Source organism: Heloderma suspectum, chromosome 1 (genome assembly GCF_057233095.1).
Source record: "Heloderma suspectum isolate Gila_16-S chromosome 1, 16-S_ref, whole genome shotgun sequence".
NCBI lineage: Eukaryota > Metazoa > Chordata > Lepidosauria > Squamata > Helodermatidae > Heloderma > Heloderma suspectum.
The window spans coordinates 100,015,271-100,037,404 of record NC_139458.1 but is presented as its reverse complement, the minus strand read 5'-3'; the positions used below and the strand labels follow the sequence as shown (position 1 = coordinate 100,037,404).

The 22,134-nt window shown below is 43.5% G+C and overlaps 1 protein-coding gene across 1 annotated transcript in view; it reads right to left on the bottom strand.

Annotated features, from left to right (window-relative positions):
* Window positions 1-22,134, bottom strand: part of NELL1 (neural EGFL like 1) — a 673,415-nt gene that overhangs the window by 4,172 nt on the left and 647,109 nt on the right. Inside the window, exons 18-19 of the mRNA XM_084852331.1 lie at window positions 12,024-12,200; window positions 1,494-1,718 (exon numbers count right to left, since the gene is read on the bottom strand). Of these exons, the coding sequence (XP_084708457.1) occupies window positions 1,494-1,718; window positions 12,024-12,200 (402 nt within the window). The remainder of the gene's footprint in view (window positions 1-1,493; window positions 1,719-12,023; window positions 12,201-22,134) is intronic.

Below are 22,134 nucleotides of genomic sequence, written 5' to 3'. Positions count from 1 at the left end.
ATCACAATGAATTAAAGCTGAAATGGTCCAACCATAGCTCATTTGTTGTATTGCACAAGAGCAAATGGGGAACAAAGACTCCTTACAGTATTTTATATAGTATTTCATAAAACAGCATTTTGGTACATTTAATGTTCAAGAAAGGATCAAAGGAAAGCAATTCTCTTCATGAGGATGATGTTATGTTAAAAGACCAGGAAATTGTGATTTGGCTTTCAAGCATTCCTCAAATGTTGCATGTTAATAGCTGTAAAAAGTTACTATTTTGGTACACGTTCATTTTCTCCTCTTTTTAAATAAAAGGCATAGCCTTGGATAAGTGATGCTAATTGCCCTTAAGAGCATTGCAGTATTTCTGAAAGCGAATGTAGATGGAATGAAGAAAACATGAGGTTATGCCAAGATTTTTCAAAAAGGATGTCAGGCTTGATATCAAATACTCTCAGAGCTGGATTCTTTTCTGCACCAGAATACAATTGCTTAGGATGGAGTCCCATAAAACTTCAGTATAGGGCAGAATCACAACACTGTGGCAAACTTCACAGCAGTACTACATGAGGCCTGAAGCCCTTGAGTGCTACTAGCACGACCCAATGGAGGAGAGGAGGGAGTCCTTAACTTGCCAAACCCAGTGTGCCAACACATGTCAATGATAAACAGGGGAAGCCTTCTGGATCCATAGTAAAGCATTGCTGGGATCTGGAGGACTTCCCTGATCTGGAAAAATTCTTCTGGACCAAGGCTATCAGGGAGATCTGAGTAGGTCTAGATTACAGTGGCAGTCATCATAACTATGGCCATGATTCTGAAACCTCTTAACTTTCATGGTACCATTTCTGAATTAATCCAAAAGGTATAGCTTGAAGTCCATAGTCTCCACGGTCTAATTTCCCATTTTTATTCATTCAATCATATACAGTGATAAATTGTACACGAGAAACTTCACATCAGTATTCTTTTAAAAATCATGCCACATTAGGCTGCAAATTTCACAAAATAAACTTTTGCTCCGCATGGTTTTCTAGCTATAGAGGTGAAATTTATTTTTTCCCCTCCCCTTAATCTCGAGTTTTCCCAGTCCCTATAAGAAAATACAGCAAGCAGCATAAGGGAGTCTAAATGGATGCAACATGAATTCATCGTACCCTGGAATTTGTATTACTGTAACTTCTCTGGTTAAGAGGCAGGTTATTCTTTGAAAAGACATATTTATAAATGTCTAAAATGTTTACTAGTTATTAACATCACGATTGAACGTGCATATTAAGAATATCTACAAGGCTTTAAGAAAGTAGTTCTGGTTCAGACTCCCAGGATAATAATCACATAATTACCATTATGACAAATTGCATAATTTTGTTACTGCATTTTCATTCTGCTGTTGTACCTCATTGCTGCCAGTGAAAACTAAGGGCAAACTGCCTCAGGAAGGAGTCTGAGTTCTGCATATAAATTCTGCACAACTTGCCCCTGCCACCTTTTAATACAAATACCTTGCATTTGCAGGTTGTACAAGGAGATCCAAGCATTGTCCATACAGAGCCACTGAGCCGTGTTATTCCATAGCCATCTAGACAGGTTTTTCTAATATCATAAGTAACCTTATCAGCCAAACAAGGGTCACTGACACAGTGAGGGCAACATTCTCCTTCTGATATTGCTGTGTAGTCACAGTTCAGAGTTGGGCACGCAAGTGGCCAACAATCCACTTCACCTTCCTATGAAAACAGAGAGATCCATGGGAAATTTAAGTCACATGATTATTCATTAATGAAACAAACAAAACATCATTGCAGCTACTTGTTTGAACAACTTTTAAATATTTGGTCTAAGTAATCACCAACAATGCAGACTGTCATCCTGACCTGCAGCTATCAGGGAATCAAATGAGGTCATAATCTGATCACTTCCAGATATCTGAGACAGTACAATACTTTGTATATGTAGCACTGCTCTTCGGCCTTTTTGAAAATGATATTTCTCTTGTTAATATAGCCCTTTTCATGTGTGCAATAATCATATACAGGGGAGGAAGGACTGAATCTTACCCCAACATCTGTGTGTTGACTAGGACACGTGAAAAGAGTGCCTGTCTGCACATGTGACTTGGACCCCAAATCACATGGAACACATCATAGGTGCTCTTTTTCTTATGTCACTTTCCACACATGGACATCTATGTGATTATTGTATGCACAGTGTACATATGCAAAAGACTAATGAACATCATTAATTATTTTATGGAACACGTACACAGTTGTATACAAGAGCTTCAAGTACTTAATTTAGCTGGATTGCCAAATTATACAATAGCATATTCCAACTTAACTGCTACACACACAAAATGGACTTACTTATGCTGCACTAAAGGAATTTTAACAATAATTTCCTGTACAGACCCCAGTGATATGAAAAGGGCTCTTTCAATGAAGCTTGCATAGGACTAGTTCGGATCAATTGTATCTTAAAGCTTTGTTTTTGGATAACTAATATTTATTTATTTATTTATTTATTTATTTATTTATTTATTTATTTCTATACTGCCCAATAACCAAAGCTCTCTGCGTGGTTCACAAAAATTAAAACCAAAGAGCACACAATAAAATAATACAAAATATATAAAACATTAAAACCACAGTAAACAATACAACCAGAATAAAACCAGAATAAAAACGTAGCAGCAGTGCAGGGATTTAAAATACAGATTTTTAGAACAGCAAAGCTAAACGTCTAAAGAGCTAAAATGCTAAAATGCCTGGGAAAATAAAAATGTCTCCACCTGGCACCAGGTGCCAGGCTACCTGACAATGTAGGTGCCAGGTAAACCTCACTAAGAAGCTCATTCTACAGCCAGGGTGCCACAGCAGAAAAGGCCCTCCTCCTAGTAGCCACCTGTCTCACTTCCTTCCTTAAGATGATCTTAAGGTCCAGGCAGACACATATGGGAGGAGGCGATCCTTCAGATAACCTGGCCCCAAGCCGTTAAGGGCTTTGAATGTTAATACCAGCACTTTGAATCGGGCCCGGAAATGGACTGGCAGCCATTGCAGCTGGAAAAGTACTGGCATAATATGAGCTCGTTGGCCAGTCCCTGTTAACAACCTTGCTGCGCTATTTTGGACCAGCTGAAGTTTCCAGACCGTTTTCAAAGGCAGCCCCACATATGACGCATTGCAGTAATCCAGACAAGAAGTTATCAGAGCAAGGATAACTGTAGCTAGGCTATCTCTGTCCAGATACGGGCGGTATACCAGCCTAAGCTGATAAAAAAGTACTCCATGCCACTGAGTTCACCGGTGCCTTAAGTGACAGTTCTGGGTCCAAGAGCACCCCCAAACTACAAACCTGATCCTTTAGGGAGAGTGCAACCCCCTCCAGAACAGGTTGAATATCACCTAGCCGGGCAGACGAACCACCCACTAACCATACCTCTGTCTTGTCTGGATTGAGTTTCAGTTTACTGGCCCTCTTCCAGTCCATTACTGTGCCCAGACCTTGATTCAGAACAGCCACTGCCTCACCTGGGTTTGATGAAAAAGAGAGGCAGAGCTGGGTGTCATCCACATATTGATGGCACCTCAGCCCACACCTCCGGATAACCTCCCACAGCGGTTTCACATAGATGTTAAACAGCATGGGTGATAAAATCGAGCCCTGTGGAACCCCATGGCATAATTGCCATGGCACAGAGCAATAATACCCCAGCACCACCTTTTGGAGTTGGCCATCCAAGTAGGAGCAGAACCACTGCAGTGCAGTGCCTCCAACTCCCAACTCAGACAACCTATCCAGAAGGATACCATGGTCGATGGTATCGAAACCCGCTGAGAGATCCAGGAGAATCAACAGAGTCGCACTCCCCCGTCCCTCTCCCGGCAGAGGTCATCTCACGGGGCAACAAAAGCAGTTTTTGTTCCAAAACCAGGCCTGAAGCCCAATTGAAATGGATCTAGATAATCTGTTTCATTCAAGAGTGCCTGGAGCTGTCCTGCAACCACCCGTTCAAGCACCTTGCCCAAGAAAGGGATGTTGGCCACAGGCCTATCATTGTTAACATCCTCCGGGTCCAGGTTAGGCTTTTTCAGGAGTGGTCTGATTACCGCTTCTTTTAAAGCAGCCGGCACCACTCCCTCTCTCAAGAAGGAATTTACTACCTCCTGGACCCAGCCGGACATCCCCTCTGTGTTTGATTTAATAAGCCATGAAGGGCAAGGGTCAAGCACACAAGTAGTCGATCGGACTTGGCCAAGCGCCTTGTCCTCATCCTCAGGCCTCAATAACTGAAACTCATCCAATAGAACTGGACCAGACGGTGCTCTGAACGCCTCTACCAATGGAGCTGCATTAATCGTGGTGTCCAATTCATGGCAAATCTGAGCGACTTTATCTTCAAAGTGCTGTGCAAACTTGTCACAGCATGCAACCGAGGGTTCCACAGTCTCTCAGCCTGGCCCAGAATGTAACAAGTTACAAACCACTCAGAAAAGCTCCACTGGACAACACTGAGAAGATGCAATGCTGGTGGAAAAGAATTGCCTCTTTGCCACCCTCACCACCACAGAGTAGGCTCGATAGTGGGCTCTTACCTGTGTTCGGTCAGACTCAGCACGAGTTTTCCTCCACCTGCGTTCTAGCCGCCTCCCCTCTTGCTTCATTGCCCTCAGCTCAGGTGTATACCAAGGAGCTGGCCGGGCTCTGCTCAGAGGGAGAGGGCGCTTGGCCGCAATCGTGTCAACTGTCCGAGTCATCTCTGCATTCCACAGAGCGACCTGGGCTTCGACAGGAGCACCAGCCATACCAGCAGGAAAATCCCCCAGAGCCCTCTGGAATCCATCGGAATCCATTAACCTCTGGGGGCAGACCATTTTAATAGGTCCCCCACCCTTGCAGAGGGGGAAGGCTGCCAAGAGTCTACACCTCAACAGGAAGTGATCTGACCATGACAAAGGGACAGATGTTAATTCCTCCACTTTCAGATCACCATCCTCCTGCCAAGTCGACAAAACCAGATCAAGTAGTGCCCTTTTACATGCGTTGGGACGATGACATGTTGGGACAGCTCCAAGTTTGTCATGGCAGTCATGAAGTCCTGAGCCGCCCGGATACAGCAGCCTCAGCATGGAAGTTGAGATCCCCCAGGACCATCATGTTAGGGATCCTGAACACCAAGTCCAGGACCACTTCCGTCAGCTCAGGCTGGGAGTCTGATGGGCAGCGGGGTGGGCGGTACACCAACAGAATCTCTAATCTGTCCCGGTTACCCAACACAAGGTACAAGTACTCAAGATCTGCACTCGAATGAGCAGGAAGCCTGGAGAGGGAGATTGAATTCCTATAGACCACGGCAACCCCCCCTCCTCAGCCCTTGAATCGGTGTTGGTGCTGCACTGAGTACACAGGGCACAGCTGAGACAGAGTGACCCCTCCCAGTTTCCCCACCCAGGTCTCAGTAATACATACCAGGTCAGCCCCCTCATCCACAATCAAATCATGGATGAGGGAGATTTTATTTTGGGCCGACCTGGCATTCAGCAGCAGCAGCACCACCAGACCTGAGGGCAAGCCGATAAGGCTACCAGGAACTTGGGATGTACAAAAGTCACTTACCTTTTCGCAGGGGTGATTTGCGGTGGGAGGGAGGTGCTCCACACCTCCCCCCGAAATCCTAACCCGGCTGGCTCTGCTCTGCGGCAACTCCGCGGAGCCACTGGCCAGGTGCATTTGCAGACATGTGGAGCCTGCAGACGCAAATGGTGGCGGCTACGGCGGCTGCCATTTGTGTTCATGTTTTTGTCTGTGATAGGCTATGTAAATATTTTTACAAAAAAAAATATTTATGTAGCCTATCACGGCGAAAAGCAGGGGTGCAAATGGCGGCCGCTATGCCATTTGCGCCCCCGTTTTTTTACCGTAATAGGCTATGTAAATATTTATGTAGCCTATCACGGCAAAAAAACAGGAACGTAAATGGCAGCGGCTACAGCAGCCGCCATTTGCGTTCCCGTTTTTTGCCGTGATAGGCTACGTAAATACTTACGTAGCCTATCACGGCCTCCGCAGGGACGCAAATGGCATCCCTGCGTTAGCCGTAGGGATGGCGGAGAATTTCTCCCCGAATCTTCGGGGGGCCGAGCACCAACGCATTTGGCCCCCCGAAATCGGTGGTGAAATTCTCCACCCCCCCGCCCCCCCCGGGATGGGACTTACCTTTGGCGAATGTCCCTCCCGGCGGCGAGTCCCAGTGGCGGTTCGGCGGCAATTCGGTGTGGGCGGGGGCGGCGGCCGGTTTCCCGACCAGCTGCCGCTGCCACCATTGCAAAAAAAAAAATTTAAAAAGGCCGAAGGCAAGCTGTGAAAAGGTAAGTGACTTTCGTACATCCCTAGTTAGCCGTTAGTTAGTTAAATGGGGGAGTGAGTGGCGGCCGCGTAAATGGAGCACCGGGTAAGTGCTCCACATATTGTGGACACGTAACTGGAGCACGGCCGTGTAAGTGGAGCACGGAGCACCAGGTAAGTGCTCTGTTTCACGCGCCTTTCGTGGGGTGGTGGGACGGGGGGCTTCATTCCACCACGGATTTCGGGGGGGCAGAATGCACTGGCATTCGGCCTCACTGAGATCTGTGGCGGAATTCTCTGACATCCCTACCAGGAACCATCTGGTTGCAGGAAGAACCAGAAGAGGGGATAGCCATAAGGTGTCCAGCCCTTCTTCTCCTCAGCTGGCCTGTTAATCCCTAAAGCCTTACCTTCCCCTACCCATGACCACAGTTATGGTGGCATCTCCCTGACCCCCTGAGTTGCTCGAAGGACTTCCCAGGCACTTATTAAAATGTTAAGATGTAAAATATAAAACAGTATAAAAAATATAAAGAGAGCAGCAGCTAAACAGGTAAAATCTGTGTTTGCACTTCGGGCTGTATTACAATCATTTTACAATAGTCTACTAATAGTCTGTTATTACTTTCGACTAACTATAACTAAAACGCTACTGGGGTAGTGGTGATGTACTAAAATAAATAGAGGATGGAGGGTTAGGGGAGAATTGCTTTGAACTTGTTGGCCCAAATCCAGACATAGTTGTATTGTATACAACAAGGAGCTGCATGCAACTAGTATCATGTAGACCAGGGGTGGGCAACTTGTGGTACTCCAGATGCTTTGGCCTACAATTTCCATCACCATTGGCTATGCTGGCTGGGGCTGATGGGCATTGTAGGCCAAAACATCTGGAGGGCTAAACATTTCCCATCTCTTATGTAAATATTAAGGGCAGAAAGTGGCTCCAGATATTGTATGGGAATGCTCATTCCCATCTGTATAACAAGAATTATGGGAAGGTGGGTCAGCATCTAAACAATGCAGGACTGATGTGGATCACATGCATCCAGATGTGTATCTGCAGGACGTTAAGAACCATGTACACAGTTCTGACTGATAACTGTAGGCATCCAGCCAGCGTATCGGGATGCAGAAGCCTGCTGCTGTGCAAGGATTTAAATCAGTGGCCATAAATTGTCTGATTCTGAAGGGCATTTTCATTCAGATTGCATAGCTCTATTACGCAAGCATGCATCTTCAACGTTAGTTAAGCAATTTACGAGGCTATGCAAAGTACTCTTAAAAAAAAAAAAAAGGAACCGATGAACCACATTATTACATCAATATTCCAGTGCTGCCAGTGGCTATTTATCCTCTTAAGGCTAAATGCTATGTGGTAGTTTACAAACACTAGGAGATAATGACACAGTAGTTAACTCATCTGGAAATCATACTATAGCTGACATCTAAGGATACATTGGTAAATAATTCATGGCACTACTCTCCAGCATGTGCAAGAGCCTTATTATAGTTTCATATAATTAAAAGCAAAATGTAATCCACGCAAGACGAACGTACTGGTGATCAAGGTGAGGTTGTTCAACTTGCTCTGAATGAGTGTCACTCCTTTTGAAAGAGCAGGGACACCTTTATTTTGACAGACTTTTAATGTGTAACACCTAGTTTTATTGCTGCCAGTTTTTAATCTGTAGCATCTTTCGCCCTTACTGCTGTTCCTGGACAATGTGTTATGCAAAAATGGCCCCAAGGGTAAAAAAATTATAGCCCTACTTATTATAGCCTTAATGTGAACACAGCCCGTAAGGTGAAGAGTTTAATCCTTTATATGCATAAATCTTGAGAGTCTTTAATTCACGATGACCCCTCTATCCTCTCGCTTTGTGAAATGTTTGGAATAATAAGTTGCAGTGGAAGAGAGAGAAAAAACCTGACTGAAGCTTTTAACTTTCCCTAATGCCAAGACCAAAATGGAGAACAATAGGACTCCGCCTTTGAAGATGCCACATTTATGTTATGGAAACAAAAATGTGCACTTTTTTTTGCAGACCATGTTTGTACTGAAACTTTTAAAATACCCATTTTAAAATGGAAAAAAAATGATGTCTTTCATGACTTTTTAGCCGTCATTTCAGGTCCTGCTACGCATGCACCTTAGCATATATGTATAAAACTTTTTATATTCTTTCTCTGCTTAGTTTCCAATTTACTACTGTAAAATAAAATAATCTTAATGCTATGATCAAATAACTGCAGTTCTCCTGGGCTTAGCTTAGACCAGGAGCAAACCAGTGCACTCCAGATGTTTTGGACTACAACTCCCATAATTTCTGACTATTGTCCATGCTGGCTGCGGCTGATGAGAGTTATGGTCCAAAACATCTGGAGTTCACCCAGTTGCCTACCACTGGTTTAGACACTTACTCCAGGACCAACTCCCTTCACTTGATGGAAAAAGAGGAACATCCTCCTTCCCACCACAATAATGAGATGGGTGATGCAGATGCTCCATCTGAAACCCATATGTGGCTTACACAATTCTTCCCCTCACAAGGATATTTCACAAATCAGGATTTCATGCATACAGTCCTTTGCACAGAATGGTCATGTGCTCACTCCATCATGCAAAAACTGTTGTTGCCCAGATAAGTGTTTGAACTTGTCCAAAGATACAGGACCAATAACACCTTAAGGTGGAGACCACCTTAACTCTGTCTCTGTGATGACTGTGTCCAGATACTAGGGATGGCGGAGAATTTCTCCCCGAAACTTCGGGGGGCCGAGCGCCAACGTCTTCGGCCCCCCAAACAAGTTTCGGGGAGAAATCCTCCGCACCCCCCCCGCACCCCCCGGGACGGGACTTACCTTCCCTGAATGTCCCTCCTGGCGGCGGGTCCGGCTGGCGGTTCATCGGGTGTTCGAGCGGGGCAGGAGCGGCAGCCGGTCTTTTGACCGGCTGCCGCTGCCGCCATTGCAATAAAAGAAAAAAATTATTTTCGCCGTAGTCTTAGGGGTGGACGAAAGTCACTTACCTTTTCTCGCAGTTTGTTCGCGGTGGGGTGGAGCGCTTCGCTGCTCCCCCCGCGAAGTTCAGGCCGGGGGGGAGGCTTCCCGCCTCGCCCGGCCGAAATTCAGGCTGGGGGGGAGGCTTCCCGCCTCGCCCGGCCGAAATTCAGGCCGGGGGGGAGGCTTGCCGCCTCGCCCGGCCGTGAACGCGAAAGTTAAAAAAAAAAAAAAAAAAAAAGCCCCCTGATAGGCTACGTGACGATTCACGTAGCCTATCACGGCTAGATCTGCAAAGTCAGCCGTGATAGGCTAGGTGAATCGTCACGTAGCCTATCACGGGTGACTTAAAAAAAAAAAAAGCGCGTACGCGAATGGCGGCCCCCATAGGGAGCCGCCATTCGCGTTCCTTATTTAGTTGCTGTAGTCTACGTAAATGTTTACGTAGACTACGGCGAAAATAAGGGCAACGCAAATAGCGTTGCCCTTATTTTCGCCGTAGTCTACGTAAACATTTACGTAGACTACAGCAACCAAATAAGGAACGGGAATGGCGGCTCTCTATGGGGGCCGCCATTATCCGTACACACTTTTTTTTTTTTTTAAGTCACCCGTGATAGGCTACGTGACGATTCACGTAGCCTATCACAGCTGACTTTGCAAATCTAGCCGTGATAGGCTACGTGAATCGTCACGTAGCCTATCAGGGGACATTTTTTTTTTCTTTGATTGCAATGGCGGCGGCGGCAGCTGGTCGAAAGACCGACTGCCGCTCCCACCCCGCTCGAACACCCAACGAACCGCCAGCTGGACCTGCCGCCGGGAGGGACATTCAGGGAAGGTAAGTCCCGTCCCGGGGGGGTGCGGGGGGCGGGGGGGTGCGGAGGATTTCTCCCCGAAACTTGTTCAGGGGGCCGAACATGTTGGCGCTCGGCCCCCCAAAGTTTCGGGGAGAAATTCTCCGGCATCCCTACGTAGTCTACATAAACATTTACGTAGACTACAGCAACTAAATAAGGAACGCGAATGGCGGCTCCCTATGGGGGCCGCCATTCGCGTACGCGCTTTTTTTTTTTTTAAGTCACCCGTGATAGGCTACGTGACGATTCACGTAGCCTATCACAGCTGACTTTGCAGATCTAGCTGTGATAGGTTACGTGAATCGTCACGTAGCCTATCAGGGGGCGTTTTTGTTTTTTTTTTACTTTCGCGTTCGCTGCCGGGCGAGGCGGCAAGCCTCCTCCCCGGCCTGAATTTCGGCCGGGTGAGGCGGGAAGCCTCCCCCCCGGCCTGAATTTCGGCCAGACGAGGCGGGAAGCCTCCCCCCCCCGGCCTGAACTTCACGGGGGGAGCAGCGAAGCGCTCCCCCCCACCGCGAACAAGCTGCGAGAAAAGGTAAGTGACTTTTGTCCACCCCTACCAGATACTAAGCCATTCATCTGGAGCCTTCTGCTCCTGCTCATTGCTACGATGGACCTCGAAACAAGCCAGCATTAGCTCCAAAAGGATACATATGAGGTGGTGCAAACAGCATTGTCAGAAGTTATAAGTTTTCAGATGTTCCAAAGTTCAGCATAAAAAAGAACTGTAACAAATTTCTTCATAACATTTTGGAAAATGAACACAGTGGCCTTTTCACACATACTTTTAAATCATAATTTAGTGCTATATACATCAAGAGCAGTGAACCTTGAGCTCACATGCTATTCCCTTTTTGCCACAGCTGCATGGAGGAGATCAGAAGCTTTTGCTTCCTGTTTTAAAGTAGCCAGAGTTTCTCATTATGTCCAAACTGGGGGAGGGGACACTGCCTAATTTAAAGTTTGGTTTGTTCAAACAAGCCAGGATCAAAATGTGGTTTATGATTCTGGCTCATTAACTAGCTATTGTTCCCCCAGTTTGAATATAATGAGAACCTCTGGTTAGTTTAAAACTGGAAGTAGATGCCTGCTATGCTTGGTGCTGCTTATGCAGTGATATGCACATAATGCTAATCCATGGTTTAGCATTAAATCCAAACTGGATCGATGAAAAGAACCTTGTTTAAGAAGAATTGATAGGAACAATAATGCTTTTGTTCACAATCCAGCTAAAGTTAACATTCCCACTGATTTCAATTGAACAATGAAGTATATGATTAAATCTTTTCCACTGAAATCAATGGGGCTCAAGGCTGCAGTCCTATATCCATTTAACTAGAAATAAGCCCTATTGCACTCAATGGGACATTTCTCAGTAGACATGTACAGGATTGAGCTTTGGTTGGATCATGCCCTTTGTTTCCAAGTAATTCTGCTTACGTAGACTGAGGGAAAAACTCCAAGCAGTAGTCTGCTATCCTGTATTTCTGCTATGATAATTAACCCCAATCTTAACCACTTGCAGAGACATATCTATCAATCAATATCAGACTTTGAACTGTTGTTCTGGTGCAATAAACAGTATTTCTGCAGTCAACAACTACTTGAACAAGCCAGCTATTTTTTAAATTACTTGGGCATGTTGTGTCATAAGCTTCGGCTAATAGGTGGTATAAAAATGTAATAAGAAAGAAAGAAAGAAAGAAAGAAAGAAAGAAAATAATGTTAATAATTTGCATTCTTGACTTCTGAATATGGTTTGATCACCATCAGCAGCTACTGCTCTTGGATCTCTTTAAACATTTTGTTTAAAGACTTCCATACCAGACAGCGGCACTGTTGACAGCTGTATGTCCAGTTGTCACCACTTCGGTACAGCTTGTGCCCATTCTGGTCTAGACACTGACTGGTTACTCTGGTATCACATTCTGGGCAACAGAAGAAATCAACACTGGGATTCTGACAATCACAAGCGGTTCGTCGACAGAATATCTTGCCATCCTGTAAGAAAAAAATATCACTAGTATTACGCAAATGTCACTAAATTAGGAATATAGCAAATTGAGGCATGCTTAGCAATGACTGAGCGGGGCATTCACAGTCTTAATGATAATATTGTATGCTTCACAAATACAACTGATTGCAAAGCTCAGTAGTCACTTTTCAGAAATTCACATCGTTCTTACACATCAATTAATGAACTGAGAAGAGCAAGGAAAGGGCTACTACTAGCTCAAGAGGCATCATGATACCATAAAAATCGGTGCTGTTGCAGTTCTCATACTTCTGCTTGTGAAAAAGGTTGCACAAGTTCCTGTGCAAGTGGAAGAACAGCTTTGGCTCTAATTTCACTTTTCTAGACTGCTGATTGTATTGTAATGATACAACGCAAAGAAGCAATAACTTCTCAAAAGCATTCCTGTGCTTCTCTTTACTTTCGTACATTAAAAAGTGATTGCATTATCAGCAGACAGTTTGTAATTAATTATACAATCAGTAGATTGATGAGCTTTTCTTACCTGGTTAATGAGCATCAGCTTTCCTAAATACGTAATTCATATGGGACTCACTGACATGAGGGCTTAGAGTAATACTAGCAAGGATGCTGATAGTAGCAGTTCTATGGGTATGCCAACTATTTGTTTATAACTGGGTATAACTCCTAATTTTCGAGGATACATATTCTTATTGTCACTGGTTCTGGGATGCCTTACATATGTACTTAACACACTGACCCAGTTTACACATCACAGAAATCAACGTATTTTTTAAACTGGGGAGGGAGGGGTTGTACATAAGGCAGTGTGCTGATGCATGCTCCCTGATTACTCCTGCTCCAAGCGGGAGCAGCTAAACAACCCTGGGTTGTTTAGCATTGCATCCATATGCAGAGCTCTGGCTTGTCTCTCCCGTAATAAGCCAGAGAAAAAACCCATGGTTTTGGGGTTGTTTCTCTTTTCTCTGGCTTGTCAAGGGAGAGACAAGTCAAAAGTCCAGATCCGGATGCAACGCTAAACTGTCCCTGGGTTGTCCGGCTGAACATCAGGAAAAACTTCCTGACTGTTAGAGCAATACAACAATGGAACCAATTACCTAGGGAGGTGGTGGGCTCTCCCACACTGGAGGCGTTCAAGACGAGGCTGGACAGCCATCTGTCAGGGATGCTCTGACTTGGATTCCTGCATTGAGCAGGGGGTTGGACTCAATGGCCTTGTAGGCCCCTTCCAACCCTACTATTCTATGATTCTATGTTTCTATGTTTAGCTGCTTCTGCTTGCTACAGGAGCGATCAGGCAGCATGCATCATTAAGTGCTGCATACACTTCCACAAACTTCAAAGCTGGGGATTATTTCATTTCCAAAGGACTTCTAAAAATGTGAGAAGCATTTCTGTTATATTTTGTATCTTTTCTCCTGCGTTCATCTTTCTAGCCAATATCAAGGCTGTGTTTCATTCTAGTTAGCTTAGCATGTTGCAACTTTTATCAAACTATGGTTAAGCTTCCTTTCACATTACAATGAAGGGGTGTACTCTCAACAATCATATTTATATCTTTGGAAACATGGAGATACAATATTAAGAAAATGTATGAATGGAAAAGTTCTTGACTTCACTACTTCTTTCTCCCAAAATGGGAGAAACTATTGCCTCTTGCAAACAGCTGCTTTGGTGTTTGCTGAATAAAGAAATATTACCCATTATATGGGTAATGGTTTTCCATTATTCATTACGAAGCAACAATTTTCTTTGCAACTTTTTGAATAATCATACAGTTATAGAGATAATACTTTTAATAAATTGCAGCTGAACAGATGGCCCCATTAGTTTAACAGGAATGCATTGCACTTCAAAAGCAGGACTGTCAGAGGAATTTCATATAGAATAGGGAAAATCCCTCCTCCTAAATGTATATCTAGTTATACATCTTGACCTGCAGCTTGCAGGTCAAGCTTCAGATGAAAGCAGTAGGTGAACAAGTATCACCCCACCTAATAACTCTGGTCACAATTTCACATTCTTCTCCCACTGAAATCATTGGGATGTAGAAGTGCTTCACTTTGGCTAGATCTTGTCCTCTGAAAACATTTGTGAATAACACATTTTTATTTTAACATCTCTGAAATAAAGCTCTTCTATCACAAATGCTAAATATTTACTTCTTGCATAGGATTCAGCACATTTGAATGGCTACGCATTAAATTAGAATCCTGCTAACTAAAAGCATCAAGATTGTTGTCTAATGTAAAAAAAAAACAAAAAAAACCCAGTATGTGTTGGTTTGATGAAAAAGGGAAAATGAGTTTATTCAAATTGTGGGAATGATAATTATAGGGATTATTGTGCTGGAAACCCTACCTGTTATTATAGGTGAATAAACAATTTTAGTGCTTTTGCATGCAGAGCATAAAACTGAAATCAAGAATACTAATAAGAGTTTTTTTAAAAAAAGGTATTGGATCATTCATCTGCTGAACGATTCAAGAAAGAAACCCAACTACATTTAAGAACAGAGTTGTCACGGTTCAATGTTATGGCAGGGAAGGGACACAGTACTGTGCAGCAGATTTATTTTCCCACCCTATTCAAAGTGTCACTGTAGGTGAGGGGTCCTCAACCTCTTTGGGTTGGTGGGCACATTTGGAATTTTGTGAGTGCTGTGGACACTCACAAAATGCTGCCAGGGTGGTGGGTGGGTTGCCTGTTCATAAAATGGCTGCCATGGTGAGCATGGCCAGTCACAAAACACTCATTTCCCATAAGGCAACTGGTAAGACTAAAAGAAAAGTAACTTTCCCAAGAACCTGAGTACAAGGCAGTGATGGAAGCTGCGATCCAAAACACAAAAGCACTGTTTTGAACCCAAATAAAGATAGTCCTGAAGGGCAGCACTTCGCTTTGCATTATGCCAACCTCCCAGTTTAAAAAAAAAATGGAAGGGCAGGGAGCTTGGTGGGCACCAAGAGAGGTGTCCAAGGACACATTGGTGCCCATGTGCTCTACAATGGAGACTCCAGCAGTAGGTGAATAAGTATCGAGTATTGACTATTGCAATGCACTCTACATGCAGTTACCTTCAAAGAGCGTTCAGAAGCATCACTTGGTGCAAAATATGGCAGTTAGGGTGCTAACCAGTGTTTGGTATCATGATAATATCATCCCAATACCGAAAGATCTGCACTGGTTGCCAATTATTTTCCAGGCTCAATTCAAGGTGTTGGCTTTAACCTTTAAACCTCTTAAGGGCACAATCCTATGGGGATAGGCAGCCACCTCCAAACTTGGAGGTGACTGCCTATCTAAAACAGGGCAGGAGAACCCCGGAGGGGATCATTCCCTCCACGCTTCTCCTGCCCTGCATTTGCAGCTAGACAGCCGATTGTGGCTGTCTAGCCATGGGAAGGCAGAGCAGGGGAGGAGGCTGCCGGACGACACATAGGATGTGTCGTACTGGCATTTCCACCTTCCCCGCCCTGGAACACAGATACCCCGACCGCCCCGTTTTGGCTGCTCTGAGCTCCTCTTGGAGCGCAGGGCTGTTCCACACTACCTGCGAGGCAGTGTGGAAGTGGGGGAAGGTCGGTTCTCTGGGAACCAATCTTGGAGCACGGGCTCTGAGGTTGGTTCCTGGAAATCCAGATATCCTATGGCTGTCTAGCCACTGACTAGCAGCCATAGGATTGCTCCCCCCATGGCTTAGGGCTTAGCTATCTGAGGGACTGTCTATCTCAATATTAACCTGCTCAGTTACTAATATCAGCAGGAGATGCCTTTTTGAAGACACACTCCCTTGCTGAGGCCCACTTGTCGGGCATATAGGAAAGGGCTTTCTCCTGTGTTTTCATTGCCATTTGGGGGAGTTTGGTTTATTGCGGCGGGGTGTGTGTGTGTGTCTTTCTCATTTCATTTTTGGTGCATCTGTTCCATTTTGGTATTCATGTTTTGTTGGCTATTTCCCCCTTTAAAAATGCATTATTTGTCACCCTACTTGTGCTGGCAATGGCAGTGGCCAATCCTGGTGGCTGTCATATTCCCCCCCCCCAATACCCTGATGCAGCATTTTTCTGGAGTACTTGGAAGGGTGGAGAATTTAGGGGCCCCCAACACCTCAGAACATTGTTGCATCAGGGCATTCTGGGAAAAACAATATTGTAGCCTCCAGGGCTTTTCCTCTCTGAACTCACTGCAAGACAAATAAAAGTTGAACTGAATAGACTAATTCAGTTCAGTTTTCCATGCATTCTGAAGCAAATGCACATCCCACATTTACAGCAGCTTTCCGTTTTTTCAGTTCCCCTTTCTACATTAACAATGGCACACTGATAAAATGCTGCCAAAAGCTATCTTGATACAATCACACGTATGACTGCATCAAGATCACTTTGTGCTGTGTCCTACTGAAGGGCAGGACAGGAAGGCCTGGCGTGCTATGGTCCATGGGGTCACGAAGAGTCAGACACGACTGAACGACTGAACAACAACAACAACCTACTGAAGGGTGTATGCACTGATGATGAAACACTATAAAAATCAATCTTGATATGAAAGTACAGTTATATCAATATTCTTTTTGTGTGGTGTTTTTCCAATGACATATACAATGAACATCAGTAAAACACTGCAAAAGGATAATGTTGACGCAATATTAATAGAGTCCTGTTCATGCACTCAGTAAAGTACTTAGTTGTATACATGAGTGGGGACAGGGCCACACTGAGCAGCTTTGTCCCACACATCATGTCTGCCATCTAGCTCCTCTTCCAGACATCTGTATGTATAGTGCAGACATCTGCAGGGAGGGAGGCTTGTTTGACCAGGAAACCCAGGCTACCAGGTGACCCTCCCTACAGACATTAGCACTGTGTGTGCTGATGTCTGAGGGGAGGGTGCTATGGGATGGTCATGACATCAGGGCAGAGCTCCTCAGCATGTCCAGTCCCCATTCATGTGTTCAGGTAAGTACTTTACAGAATGCCTGAATAGTGCAAATATCGACAATCACATCAAGATAGCTTTTTCACAGTCTTTTATCAACATGCTTGTGTGTGCATCGCTAACAGAGATGTGGCGTAGGGGGCATGAAGGAACAGAAAGTGAAGGAACAGAAAGCTGAAGCATACTGCACATTGTCCCGTTCTAGATTTTTTTTAGAAAATCTCCTGGTTAAATTTCAATTCAGGAAGAGTTCGATTCCGAGTAGAGGAAATCCATGGAACAATAAAGGAATGCAAATGGGGCAAAACCTCTCATCTCTCAAAAGAAAGGTATACATTTCTCAAAACTTCCTTATTCTTCCACCTGATGCTTAGTTTGTGTTTGAATGCCTAAGCAACCTTGTTGAGCACTTATTTCCCTTATTATAATGCTCCCTCCAGCATTATATTGCATGGTTTTTAGTTTTAAAAAACTGTTGTAAAATCCAAAATTGATATTAAATGAAAGTAGTGAAATTCAATATATTGTGCAAGCTAGTGCATGCAAATGGTGTGCCTATTATTTGGACTTAATTAGAAGTTTATCTTTCTAACTCAGTACTGGACTTCCTTGCAACTATACACTTCTTATTCTCATAGTATTTTATGTTATGTATACAGACCTGTTCTCTTTGCACTCTGCAGAGAGCAATTTGACCCCAATATTTCTGTGTCACAAATATGTAGCCTTTTACACTGTCCCAAGTCTCTTGTTCCTTTGAAGTGTCAAATATCCATCTCTAAAATAACCTCAGCAATTTCTAAATAATCCTTCTACTATGTGCACAGAATGAACAAGTGGGGAATCTATTTTCCTTTCAGCTGATAAAATACAAACAAAAAGAACCCCAATGACCATTATCTCTATTACCATTACCAGACATAGTTATGCACTCTTCATGGCATTTGTTTAATTGCACAAGGAAAAATAAGATACAAATATAATGCCATTTTCACCCAATGGCATAAGGGCATCTAATACGTCTGAATAATCAGAGGTTTAAATAAAGGAAAAGCTTATGATATATTTCTGTAACAAAGGATTTTTCAACTTTTACAGCACAGATAAGAAAACTTCTTAAATGGTTCATAATCATGGCTGGTGCAGGAAAAAGACAGACCCCGCAAACATCAGAACAGAAAAAGAGATGCCTCCTCCAAGAGCAACTGTATCAATGAAAGTGAATAGATGTCACATCTTATGACAAATACACACACACACACACACACACACAGTCAACCCAGATGGCCATAAATAAATAAATAAACAAACAAACAAACAAACCCATTAAAAACACCTATGTGTACTTTAATATTTAATTAGTATTATGGTTTATATGAGACCTTATTTACTTGCATTACTTCTGTAGCGATGCCGTGCCTAATTACTATGCCAAAGTTTGGAAATTGGGGCTGATAATGGTGAGCTTACAAGTCACTCTCACAACCGATTACAACCTAAGCTTCAAGTGCAATTAAATTTGTTCATCTGTTCCTGGACAGACCATTGATCAGCAGTGAAGACTTGATTCAAATCCCAGTAAGGACTGGAGATTTGGTGAGATAGACAATATCCAATCTATCTGTTTAGTGCTAGACAGGAAAGGTAGAAAGAAATTATGCAAAGTCTTACAGACTGTTTGCTATGTGAACAAATGGTCATATGTTATACTATACTCCCATCCATGGGCTTGTAAAAAGAATTTATAAGTGGTTGTAAGGAAAGAGGGCCTGCCAGTGAGGGGTGATTCCAAAGAGCAACACCTATCTGTAAGGATGAGGTATCTGTTAAGGATAACAGCATATAATTGAGTGCACTATGGAGTCTGAATTTGCAATCGGGCTTGGGGGGAAAGGAAAGTTATATTCCAATTTTTTTTAGAAACGCTTTATTTATTTAGGAATTTATACCCCACCTTAGTGTATATACCCAAAGTACCCAAAATAGGTTGGTATGCGGAGCTAATTTTGAATCAAGCTGAGGAGAACTGGCCCATCACTATTTAAATCATATGCTCACCCACTTTAGAAATCTATCATCTATCTTGCAAATCTCTTTTTTTTCCAGGAAACACAGAGTATCAATTCTGAACACTGAATTCCATAGTATGAGCCCAGTCAGACTGTTTTATTCATGGAATAATAGCAACAGCTACAGCAGCAGCAGCAGCAGCAGCAATGAAATAGGATTAAAGACAAGAAGTCTCTGCCAATACTGTAATAATTCTCATAAGACTTGAGGGATGGACTTTGACAAAGCAGAGAAAATCTACTTCAGGCTACTTTGGTAATGAATGCACTCAACTAATTAAGCTGTTAGAATTTTCATGTTTTAGTAAATTTTGTCCTCATTCATAGGAACAAATACCAGTATGCTTAGAGGGGGATTAGCTGCAATATTATGTCTGGTGGAGTGCTGCAGTAATCCCTTGTCTTTCATTTATCTATAAAAATAACAACTAGTACTATCTTCACATGGCCCATTCCTGTGGACACACAGTGCCAAAATTGGATATCATTAGCCACGGGATGGGCTATCAACATATATCTTAAACATATATGTGTATGTTTAAGAGGAAACATCAGCAGTTCATTCCTGTTTCTGCGTGACACTCTCATTCTCTCTCACTGGGCCCTTAAAAAGAATTTATAAGTGGTTGTAAGGAAAGAGGGCCTGACAGCGAGGGGTGATTCCAAAGAGCAACACCTATCTGTAAGGATGAGGTATCTGTTAAGGATAACAGCATATAATTGAGAGCGCTATGGAGTCTGAATTTGCAATCGGGCTTGGGGGGAAAGGAAAGTTATATTCCAATTATTCCTTATGAATGCTAAAAAAAAACCCAACTCCCTTCCCCAAAAGAAAACACTCAACCTTGGTGAAGAGGGGTCCATGTAGCAGGCAGCAGAGGGGCCACTACTAGGGCTGTCCCTCTGCTTGGAAAGAAGAAAATTAAGCACAGTGATGGTGGTATTGCATTATAAAGACTAGTCAAATGTTGCATGGGAAGGGAGTCTAAATATTCCCAGTATCCTGAACTGCAATGCAGTGGAGAGCTGAGATAGCTTCTTTTGCAAATACTGCTGAAACGAATATTCCAAGCAAATTTGACACATTTACTATGTTCATGTGAGGGCTACAGCTGTGAATTAGAAAATTTCCAATCCAAATCACGTCTCTGATTTGTGATTATTGTGATAACAATAATTATATTATTATATTATTATTACCTTTCACTGACCTGGTTAACATGACATGACAACCCACCATGGCATAATTTACCCGCAGGTAAATTATGCGTCATGCCAGGCACCCATGTGCGCCCGACACCTGTGGCTTGTCATGTCCTGCAAACACAGGCGGCAAGGGGTGATTGAGGGTTTGACAACCCTCAAATAACCCAAGGCTTGTTTTAGGGTTATTTGACTTGTCTAACCCTCGAACAACCCCTGCTGTCTGGGTTTGCATGACATGCAAAAATGGGGCCTATGGGCACCTGGCACAATGCAGCAGCCACTGCAGGTATATTAAGCCGCAGTGGGCTGTTGTGACATGCAAACAGGCCCAGTGTTGTAAGGATCAGTGAGATAGTGTATGTGAAGTTTTTGAATACTCTAAATTGAAATACATTATTCTTTTTAGATAAAAATATTAATTTACGTTGTAAAACATTATGCTTTATTCACGTCACTGTTTATTTTTTATTACTAATTGCTTATGCTGTGTGAGATGACAAATGGCTAAACACATAAAAGATACTGCAGTAGATAAGTATCAGTGTTTTAAAAATCACAAATTTTGCTTAATGATTATGAATGCAAAACAATCCATAGATTTCAGCCATAAATACAACATTAATCTGTTCCAGTGGTTAAACTGATAGTAAACAGACTGCCAGACAGTCTAATGTAGTCTCTGTTTCCAGCAAAGATTAAGGTTCCTGCCCCTATGCAATTACTCACAACTTAGCTACATTTCAGCTAAGTAAAACTTTAAAACAAATAAAATGTGTACCTTTAAAAAAATGGGAGAGAAGAAAAAACATCAAAACAAGGTGTGCACATTTGTTGTGAAATACAGATGGGCAACCCACAGCCTTCACACAATGCATCCCTCGACACCCCCTAGGCATTTCCTGAACCTCACTTTGATCAAGCACTCCCAGCTCTATTCCCATTTTACTTTCCTTCGCTGATAGGCTGGGAGAAAGAGAAGCCCTTTTTCCCCAACCCAACTTGGAAGGAAAATGAGCTGCTGGGGAGAAAGGATGGCTTTGTGACTGACCCCAGCAGTTTGCTGCTTCTCTACTCAGCACAGAAATGTGAATGGGGAAAGTGTGTGAATGGGGGGTGGGGATGTGGATGAAAAGGAAGTATGTGGATGGGTGTGAAAAAAAGAGAGAGAATGGGAGAAAGAGAGGAGATGGGGTGGAAAGAGAGAGGGAGACAGAGAGAAGAGTATTTGAGGCTCCCTCTCTGAGATGATCGATGAAGAGTGTGTGTGTGTGTGTGTGTGAGACGGGGGGGTGGATGGAGGATTAATGAAGTGGAGAGAAAGGAGAGAAAAAAGGGTGTGTGGTCCACCTTTGCCTTTGACACCACCCACCACCAATATGTGACCCTCCCAACCACTCTCCCCTGAGGGATTGTGGCCCATGCCCCCACAAAGTTGCCCTCCTCCCATTGAAAATAACATTGGTTAGATGAGTTTTTTTCTATTTTCTCATCAAATTTTCTCTGCAACATCTTGATACCTTTGTCTGACCTGCATTGATTCCCTATTGTGCTTTCACGCAGCTGATGCTTCCTCTTAAAAAACAAAAACACTCTTTTATATTATTTTAAATAGCCTAGTGCTAGAGAAGTTCTGGGCACCAGACAGTTGCAGTCACTACTCACTTCCTTATTCTCCATTCTATTTTTCTCTCCTACATTAGGCTGTTGAAATCAAGAATGCCTGTGG